Source organism: Melospiza melodia, chromosome 3, assembly GCF_035770615.1.
Source record: "Melospiza melodia melodia isolate bMelMel2 chromosome 3, bMelMel2.pri, whole genome shotgun sequence".
Lineage (NCBI taxonomy): Eukaryota > Metazoa > Chordata > Aves > Passeriformes > Passerellidae > Melospiza > Melospiza melodia.
In genome coordinates this window covers 46,744,431-46,754,721 of record NC_086196.1, presented here as the reverse complement: position 1 = coordinate 46,754,721, position 10,291 = coordinate 46,744,431, and the positions used below count along the sequence as shown (strand labels likewise).

General features: G+C 40.0%; 1 protein-coding gene across 1 annotated transcript in view; it reads right to left on the bottom strand.

Moving 5' to 3' along the window:
- Positions 1 to 651: 651 nt before the first annotated feature.
- The window catches only part of HEATR1 (HEAT repeat containing 1), a 34,814-nt gene continuing 25,174 nt past the window's right edge, over positions 652 to 10,291 (bottom strand). The window contains exons 31-45 of the mRNA XM_063151595.1: positions 9,820 to 9,946; positions 9,355 to 9,518; positions 8,685 to 8,731; positions 7,895 to 8,018; positions 6,976 to 7,116; positions 6,471 to 6,760; positions 5,584 to 5,734; positions 4,895 to 5,053; positions 4,038 to 4,172; positions 3,681 to 3,785; positions 3,419 to 3,587; positions 2,560 to 2,714; positions 2,058 to 2,216; positions 1,262 to 1,370; positions 652 to 883 (exon numbers count right to left, since the gene is read on the bottom strand). Of these exons, the coding sequence (XP_063007665.1) occupies positions 795 to 883; positions 1,262 to 1,370; positions 2,058 to 2,216; positions 2,560 to 2,714; positions 3,419 to 3,587; positions 3,681 to 3,785; positions 4,038 to 4,172; positions 4,895 to 5,053; positions 5,584 to 5,734; positions 6,471 to 6,760; positions 6,976 to 7,116; positions 7,895 to 8,018; positions 8,685 to 8,731; positions 9,355 to 9,518; positions 9,820 to 9,946 (2,124 nt within the window). The 3' untranslated portion in view covers positions 652 to 794. The remainder of the gene's footprint in view (positions 884 to 1,261; positions 1,371 to 2,057; positions 2,217 to 2,559; positions 2,715 to 3,418; positions 3,588 to 3,680; positions 3,786 to 4,037; positions 4,173 to 4,894; positions 5,054 to 5,583; positions 5,735 to 6,470; positions 6,761 to 6,975; positions 7,117 to 7,894; positions 8,019 to 8,684; positions 8,732 to 9,354; positions 9,519 to 9,819; positions 9,947 to 10,291) is intronic.

Here is a 10,291-nt window from a genome sequence, read left to right as displayed (position 1 = left end):
CAGCAGACACAATGAAGTTTTAAGAAAATCCTGTAAGAGCTTGACGTAATCTTCCCACATATGGGATCTACATGTCATGCTGCACCCGGGACAGAGGCGCATTCCCAGCACCTAATGGGATGTAACATTATCCTCTGTATAGTGTCAGTTCTACCCTGTTGCATTTTAAACCCTATTTTACAGAGTCTGAGTGCCTTTCTTAGTACCAGTTTAATGAACCAGCACCTCATGGTGCAAAACAAGTAGTAATTTTTTGGGTAAATCCATTATCATAGCAAGCAATTTATTCTTGAACTTCAGCTAATCAGTAGCAGTCTTTAAAGACTGTAAAACAGATTTCGTTTCCACATGAATCATAGTTTCTTGGAAGTTATTTTTCAGTATCTTCAGTAGGTATACTTTTTACTTCCCTACAGATGATAGAGAAAACCAGATTTTCAGGACTGCAGTGCATTGGTCTAGTGAGGACCATGATTGGAGCGTGACAGCCCCTCCACTGGGACAGTAACTGTATGCCCTGAGCACAGTGGAATTCAGTAAGTCTCACATGTTGTCATTCAGGATTTGTTCATAGCCTGTGCCAGTTTCCCACTGTTAAGTACAGAGCAGTTAAGGAAAAGTCATAAGGAAAATTCCCAGTCCATCCAGAAATTATAAAGCCAGATTCTTAAAATATTTTATTAAAAAGTTAAAATCTTGTCTCTGATAAAAACTGTTATGACAGTTTGCCTGTAACACCTGAATGTGTAAAGCTTACACAATTCAGACACCATTTGAAAATTAAGGGCATAAAATTAGAAGTAGCTTTGGAGTGGTTCTCCCAAAATGACTTCCAGCTGTTGAATTGTCTTCTGACATTGCTGTTCAACTTCTTCACATTCATCTAGAAAAAGAAATTGAGCAGGAATTAAGTAGAGCAGTGATTACAAGGCTACCCAAGAAAGGCTTCACCATCAAGGTTAGAACCATCCTCAAACACCATATATGAAATTATTACTCAGAAATATTTTGTCACTGAACTAGGCAACTCTTTCTACTAACAGTGATCTCAAACTTGCACATGGGGAGATGTGCAAAGGCTACAACACTGAAGAAGCCACCATAATTTAACTGAACTTCATGAGTGTTTACCATAATCCATTTTGGTTTGCATTTTGCACAGTATAAGCTACCATATACAAATTCATAAGATGTATAGCAGTTAAATCAATGAGCCTGTCTGAATCTGAAATGAGTCACTAATGCCAGTTTAGAACATTACCTTCCATAAGCTCAGCTAAGAATGGAATAGATTCTGGTAGCAGGACCAGGTAGTTCTCCTTCAGTTTTTGTGCAACTTCTATCAAAGCAAGCAGGGCAGCAAATCGGACCTAAACCAAAACAATTACATAAGGAAACAAACATTACAGCATAGTTCCCTGTTTTCCCCTGCCCTAACCTTCCTTCCATTCATTGTAAGGTTATAATCTTTCATTACTGAAGGGAACTAGTTTTAAGCTAATTTAAATACTAGCATCTGGGTTAACATAATGGCAAAAACAAAAGAGGTTGTAAGAAGCAAGTAATGTTGGAAGTTATTTGATATAATGGACTTTAACTTCCTGTCACAATGCCACTTCCACTCTATCAGGGCTTAGCTCAGCACTGTGAAAAACCAAGTACACTCCCTTGATATCTGTAACCTGTCAATAGGAGAGTCTTGACAAAACTCTATGAACAGGTCTGAGAGCTGATAACTGTTTTCCTGTTACCCCTCTAAAGTGCCCCTATCTTTGTACACAAACAAATATCTCTTATTCCAACAGATACCAAATCTTAAAAAAAGCCCAAACCCCACAACATGAAAGACATGGAATATTAACTGCTTACAGCTAGAGCAGAAGAGCTTGTTGCACCCATCTCTACAACTTGGGAATACTGTTGTACAGCACCAGTATTTTAGTTTAGGCTACTATTTCAGCAACGACTTGGTTAATTCTGACTTCTGATTTTGGGAGCACTGTTCCCATTTTCTAGCACGACAAAGAAAACCAATTCAAATTCTGATGGCTCCCAACCTTAGGAGAACTGTGCCTTGTCTTCAGCAGGATCTGGTAGTTCAGTGGTTTCCAAAGAGAATCATCTGCCATTGCCACTGAAAACTGAGCTATGCAGGGTATCAAGTGTGCTGTCACTCTTTCCTGGAACTTCTCATCTCCTCCAAGCACATTTTCTAGCTGTGGAAATAAAACAGATCCAGGCTCAGATAAACCAGCCATAAACAATTCTAGCTTTGGCTTTCAGGTACTCAAGAATTAAGTCAAAGCTCATCAGTGGGAGTGCACTGCTCTGCAAGAGCTCAGTAAACATGCATGAACCTTACAGAATGAAGAAATTAAAAAAGGATACAAAAAGTCAGTAATTCAGAGCCTTAGGCAAAGAAATCAATTCTGTCTATGGCCCAAAAATGATGAACTAATGCGTCCTTTTTTTGTTAAGGGAGAGGACTGACATCTGATTTCTTTTGTTAACTATGGGAAAAAAATCAGCTATGAATTGTTTCTATGGATTTGTCAATACCTGATCGACCAGAGGCTGCATCAAGGTTTCTGCTCTTTCTTTACTCAAGAACTTCTGCGTGTCAAACAGGAAGAGCTTGTGCAGACAGTCCATGGTGAACTGCAACAGTAGACAGCTCTTTTCTGTGTTATTGTCTGAGTCAAAGAAAGCTTCATCTACACATGAGCCAAGGAGAAGAAAAAAATATATCATTGACAGAAAGAAAACACAAAACTTCCCACAAAACTGCAGGACAGAAACATTGCTAGTCTGTCAATGTAGCTATGGGATGTACTACATAGCAATTATGTACTCATCACTCAGAACAATCAAGTGGATGTGATAGAGTATCTGGCGTTGAGCTACTTCCCCAGCAGGTGTGCTACTGATGGAAATAAAAGAGAATAGCCGCTGGCTACAGAAGTGCTTGGCCATACCTGTGGATATGGAGAATTTCTTCAGGTCACAACTGGGATGGGCAAAATTTCGCACAGAAAATAATAACATCTATTTTTGCCCAAGAAAGCAGAGGAGTCTAGATACACCAGGCAGCATATAAGAGAAGTCAATGAATGAAAAAGGAAAAAGTAAAAAGAGAAACCCTCTTTCTACACAATTTCATACTCAGGGAAGCTCACGGGGGCTGACACAGAAAATTTTCATTTGGTCACAACATTGTAATAGCAGCCCCATGCCTATGGATGAAAAATGTCCTTTGGTTCCATCAGAGAAAGATTTCTCATTTACCACAGGAAGAAAAAGGAGAGAAATGAATTATGGGTGCTGTGAAATAAATCCCGTAAAAAAAATTTCTGCAATTAAAATTAGCCTCTCAGCAATCAAGACTAAGCCTTTCTGTAGCCAGTAATTGACAACTTACCAGTTTTAGAAATGTTGACCTGGTTCAGTGTCTCAGCAAACGGCTTCACTAAGTGACCAGCAAAGAGGGTGAAGAGCCCCTTGAGCTTGTCTGCAATGCAGTCTGCTATTCGGTGGAATGTCAGCAGCCTGTCTCTTAGGGCAGCCTCTGTTTTGGACCAATCAAAGAGCTGAAAGTGAAAGGCAGATTAGCTGTTTCCTGTGTCTGTGCACTGGAAAACACAAACATGCTGATGCAGATGAATTACATTTAGACTTCTTACCTTGAAGAAGAGGGGCCTGAAAGACGCTTCGGAAAGTTTCATAACCATACTGATTAGACAGTCAATAATGTAAGCCTCTATCTTACCAACTTCCTCTAAATCATCCTAGAAAAATCAGAAAACATAATTCTAAGTCTGAAATGTAAGAATTTGAGCTTTCAAAGCACATTTTAATTTTTTCTATTTCAGACTAAAAACTACCATGTTTTCCACCATAAAACCAATGTGGAACAGAATATCTGATACCCAGAATTTCAGAGCACGTGTACAATGGAATCTGCTAATCTTTTCTTAAACAAGTGATGCAATTGGCATGTAGAGAGGTGAAGCTGCTGCTCATCCTCCCAATTGAGCTACCTCAGCATGCTCTGTTCGGAAGTCCAAGACTTTCATGAAAAATGCTGTCAGTTCAGCCTGATGGGAAATCAGGTGCTCCTTCTCCATACCAGTAATGTGCTCCTTCAAAATGTTCATAAGGGGACCCAGGCAGTTCTGCCAAAACAAAAGCAAAGCAATGCAAAGGCAACTGTGATATTGACAGTAATTGAAAAACATAACTAGGGAATTGGATTTATGTACTTCATGCATTTACCCACTGAAATACTGTCGATAAAATAAATAAGCTTTTTCTTTGTACTTTTTGGGGCTTAAGTTAGTAGGATTCCTGAAAAGCATTTTGTCTACCCTCTGCCATACTGGAGAAAATACTCCACTCACTCACTCACTCACTCACTCACTCACTCACTCACTCACTCACTCACTCACTCACTCACTCAGGTTCCTAGCACATAAATGAAGTCCTTTATGAATGGGATGATCTCCAAAGCATTCATCATCTGACATGCAAAGGACATTAAACTGGTAGATCTCTTCCAGATCTACCTTTCCTGAATCACTGCAGCAGTACAAAAAACTCCAGAGATAATAATATAAAGACTATGGCAGATTTGGCTGGCATGGAGTTAGTTCTCTTCAGAGCAGCTCACATAGTGCTGTGCTTTAGATCTGTGACCAAAGCAATGCTGATTACACAGCGGTGTTTTAGTTATTGCTGAACAGTGCTTGTGAGACTCCCTTTGTTTCTCACTCTTCAGCCACAGCGAGGCGGATGGTGACAGCCACAGTGCCAGGAGGAGACACAGCTGAACCAGATTTTGGCTCTTTGTTTCTTCTCCATCTTTATGACAGTACTGAAGGATGAAGAAAGCCCTTACCTTGCGGGTATGCAGCACTTCACTGTAACACTTGGTGACCGCGGGCAGGAGTATGCGGGGAGCCAGCCTCGTCGCTAGGATGGATTTCAGTGCTGCTACACGGACACTGATCTGGGAAGTGGGACCGAACTCGGCCACAATCTTTTCCAAGCGGACAACCTGTGAGGAATTCCAACAAAAGTTAGGCCTACTTAGCAACTTAAGATTTTATTTTATAGTAGTTGTCTGCTTCAAATGTCAGACAGGAATTTTGCTGTTTGCACCACTTGGAACACCTTATGCTAAGGTCTGTGTACAAAGCCTCACTGTCTTCAGAAGACAAACACTGAAAAATGCCTGTGTCAGCAGCAGAGGGTTAGAATGACTCCCACAAGAGTGTCAGATACACATTTGAGGAGACTGAATATTACAGAATGATTCTTTGTGATTCACCTCCCTTTACAAAGAGGAAAAATATAACCTGAGGGAGGAGAAGGAGATGCTTTTAGGTTCTGTGTCTGAGTTACCTGCAAAAGAAGGTGAGTAGAAGAGTGGTTATGAGCTTTCACAAAGTTGGCACACACTCCTACTTCAGTTTCAGAGATAAGAAAGTAATGCCTGGGATTACTGGATACTAAAAAAGTAATTCTTCTGGGATCTGGGCAGGTCCTGTCCCCCCTTTACACACCTGTAGGAGTCACAGAGCTCACCTGCAACAAGCACTCCAAAAGGTAAGGACTAAGGAAGTGTGGCAGTGTTTCTGCAACCTTTAGCAGAGCAGTGATGGCACTCAGCAGATAAATCTCATTGGAGACCAGCTCCTTCTTACATTTTAAAGTCTTCAAGAGTGCTGGCATCAGCCTGTGAATAACCACACATAAACAGAGAAAGGTGAAATAACTGACCATTTGGAGGTATGTTTCCAATCCAATAAATCCATCTGTTAAGCCTGCAGGGACAATTTTCAGAAGAATTTTTACATGTGTATTCAAGAAAGCTCAGTATTCTAGGCTCACTGTCATATTTTATTTTGAAGCTAATGAAGGATATTAAATTTAGAGTCACAGAATGGTCTGGTCAGATGAAATCTTTAAAGATCATCTAGATCAACACCTTTCACTCGATCAGGTTACTCAAAGCCCTGTCTTTAGTTTAAAGATTTAATGACAATAAGAGACTTGTATTTGTAAAGAAATGAAACAGTTTTACAAGGAACAAGTTAGATACTTGGATTCTTCTTGGATAGGGAGGATAAAATAATGTAGCATGAAGGGTTTTCAACTGTTTTTAAATGCAATCTGTTCTACAGAAAAAATACCAAGTATGGTCTGATTTTTCTAAAGCCATAGAGGTTGCCTCTCTAGCAGCAGACTCCATAAGGAACTCTACTGTGCATTATAAAAGTCTTGCAATTTTTCCTACTAGTTTCTTAGTTCTATGACCACAAAGCACCTTCAAGCACTAGAAATACTTTTAATCTTGTCTGCACAAAACACACACAGGGGCAGAATGCTTTCATCAGCATTCCTTCAGTAATGCATTTTGGTATAACTAACTCCTGCTGCAGCTGGTTCTGTTAAGAAGAACCCAACAGTACCTTGGAAGCTGAGGGATTGCTTGGGCTTTCAGTGTACAGGTGACCTCAGCTATACACAGCAAAGCACTTCCCATCACATTTTTTTCTTCCTTCTCTGAAGAAATGAGATCAATGGCTGTTTTCAGAACAGGCACAAATGGCGCTGGATTTTCTGTGCCAAAACCTTTGCAGAGCAGCTTGAGGCTGAACAAAGCAGTCTGCCTGTTGATGGCTTGCTCCTCCTCTTCCTCCTTTCTTCTGCACTTGACAATGGCAATGAGCTCAGGAACCAGCTCTAAGAGCTGCAGGATCTGAGAGGACAGGAGAACACACATATCAGATACTCAGTGAGAAACTCAGGACCTGCAAGGTAGCTGTGGGCAGGCAGCCTTTGTGTCACTGCTCAGGAGCCCTTGCCAGGCTTGGCACTGGTATGTGCCATCTTTACAGGGGGTCAGGCACTTGCACATGAATCTCTCTCTGGGTACTTTTGCTAAAGGAACTGGGTTTAACCCCTTTGCCTCACCTGGCTCTTCTGCCACTTGGTGCGCTGCTGCACCTTGTTGTTCAGGAGGTCCATGGCCTTGCGTCTCACCGACGGCAGCTGATTCATCATCAGCCCCCCAATCACAGGGATGAAGGTTTCTGTTGGCAGTAAGGCATTGACCTACAAGAAAACAAACAAACGGTACCATAAATGCTTTTGCATGCACTGTGACATGGCAGCCTCCTGATAAGACTCTCTTCAACTTCCCTTATGGGTTTCAAGAACGAAGAAGAGGGGACAAGCCAGCAATGCTGTATCTGAGGCATGCAAAACAACAAAGCAGGTTCCAGCTTGGTTGTGTTCACTGGCTGCTAAGCAGCCATTATCCACTAGCTCTGAGATTTCCTCAGCAAGTCCTTTTGTCCACCCTTGTCAGCTCTATCCCTCTTTACCCAAAATAATTCTGCCAATGCCCTCTCCATGTACATAATGAAAACTGGAATATGCTTTACAGGTAAAAAAAATTCCAACAAGATAGCCACTCAAATTCTACAAATACATTTCTATCAGAAAAAATAGTAAGAGGGAAAGTGTAAGGATTTAATTTCATGTAGAAATATGCAACAGCATTAGCTAAATGATTTTATGAGTTAACAGTGAGAAATGCTGCCAAGAGCCAATTTTCTCCACCAGACATAGTAAAATGACTGCTTACAGCCAGAAGAACATTAACCTAAAGGCAACAAGCATTCCTGATTTTTGTTCTGCTTGTCCTAAGAAGCTGTTAGCTGTAGTTATTCAGGTTGTTAGCTGAGTTTAAACACTGATGTACCAGGCTGCAGACCATCCAATGAAATATAGTACTAATGCAACAGGAAACCCTACAAAGTTTATAATCATATCAACAAGCAAAAGCAGCAATGCTCCAGTGCTAATCATGGGGGCTAGTGAGACTTACTTTATCCAGCATATCATAGCACTTGCTAAGCAGAACCCTCCAGAATTTGGCTGTTGGCTTGTCCACATTTCCTTCCACTGAAGATGCCACAGTGTTTATGTACTGAAGAACTTCTTCTAACAGCCTAGACAGAAAGGAAGTAACTTTCAGCAAGTTACAACGAGACTAAAGAAGTCTATTGTTATTACTGGAAAGCATAAAATCTTACAAGGCAACAAAAATACAAGGAAATGAAACAGAAAAATTTAAAAATGAGCATTCATGGAACACAGCATTTAAATAAATCTTACACCCTTTTTCTCTTGGAACAAACATACAAGCTAGGCCTCTGCAAAAGAAACCCTCAATCTCACTACCACTGGCTTTTACAGCACAATGGCTACAACTGTGATCTTTGATTACACTGATACAGAGGCACCTGTGAACAATGATCCTTTTTTTTTTACCAATGAACCAATATATTTTGCTAAAAATCTCAAATTCCTTTGGTGATTCAGACATGAATAGCCTGACAGTTATGGCCAAACATGTAAATAACCTCTATCAAAAATACAGAAAAAGAGTAGATATTGGGTAGAGTAATCTTTCAGAAATAAAAAGTTTCACATTCCGTTAAAAGAAAAAAAATAAAACAAAAACAAGTAATGTGCACATAACAAATACTGCTTGTTGCAGAGGACATTTAAAAAGTATCATTAGAGTAAAAGATATTCTAATGGCACTACACCTAAAGATATTCCTGGGTTGCACTAAAAGTTAAAAATAGGAGTAGGGCATATTTAAAGCATACCTCTGTTCCAACTCCTGCAGCACTTCTGGTTCTTCATATTCAACTATCTGGTTTAAAAAGCAAGAATGAAAATATGAAACTCTCCTCCTATCATTAAACTAAAATGCCAGAATACACTAATTTGGTTTTTCTGAATCAAATGTCCACTAACATGGTAATTATGAGTCCCTACATTTGTATTTAAGCCATCGTTCTAGAAGGAAATTTGAGAACCTTAGGCAATGCAGTCACATTAGCAAATGCAGTTCATGCTGGTGGATGATTTTCAGCTGAAAAACTGGGTCTACCTGCTAGAGTCAGAGCCTGAAATTCATAACATTTTGTCTTTACAATTAACAGCATGAATCCCACACTGAATTTGGAGTTACACAGGCTGTGAGTGAAATCCCAAGCTCCATTAAACCAGCGGGAATACACTGGAACCAGAATTTCACTTGGTTACCTATGCATCAGTCACATAAATGGAGACTGTCTGGAAAAGCCTTATTAAAAATAAATAACATTACTGAGAGGTTTCAAAACTGTGCCAATAAAGGTGTCAGCAAGATACACTGGACAGTGCCCCCACTTTGAACATAAAGTCATACTAAAAAGTAAATTACACCTCAGCTATTACAATATGGCACAATCACTTACTGTGATCAGTCTAGAAGCAAACTGCCATTATTACCTTTTTCACAAAACTCTGAGAAGACAGAAGCTGTGACATGAAGGAGACTGACAAGAATTTGAAATGCCGGAGTTGTTTGTCGGAGTGAGATTCCACATTAAAGAGCTGCCCCTCCTGATTTTTTGGCATTGTCTTACACGTTAACTTCTTTGTCCCAGGATCATCTGTTGAAGACATTGACAAAACAAATTTGCACCCAAAAATAAAAGATATTTCATTTTGGATCACAGAAACAAAGTAAAATTACAGTTGTTCAAAGACCCATCCAGCCTGGCCCTGAACGCTGATGAGGATGGGGCACCCACCACCTCCCTAAGACACTTGTTCCAGTGCTTCAGCACTCTCAGAGTAAAAGTTTCTTCCTTTTATCTAGTCTGAATCAATCCCTTTTTAATTTAAAACCACTACCCCTTGTCTCAAATTAGGAAGATTTACATGCATTTGCTGTCTCTGCTTTGTGGTTACCTTCTTTATTCTCTGGCAGCTCTGTCAGATACTGGATTATCTTCATCACGCTCTGGAACTGAGAATGTACGTTAAATTCGCAGCAGATGGAAATCCAAAATTCAGTGTCTGCTTCCAGAACAGCATCCTGTTAATGGTTCAGGAAAAAAAAAAAGAAATATTTCAAGGATTAAGAAAGAATATTTCTATCAATACTAATAAAAATACTCAAAAATGCCTCAGTGAGCTTGTGAAAATGCCATGCTGAGCTGGACACTTCCAGGATTAACACCAGTGGTAAAAGCAGCAAGCCCTTGGAGAGAACAAAGCTCCAGAGGGTAGAGAGAGAGATTAAACTGCTGCAGCAAAGACTATCTTCTGACCAATGTTCCTTTAATAATTCTTTCTGTTTCCCCCATAAACTATGCTTTCACCTAATCTCAGGGGCTGCCTACACAAAAATTTATTAGGGTTTTCATCTTAGTCTGTAGAG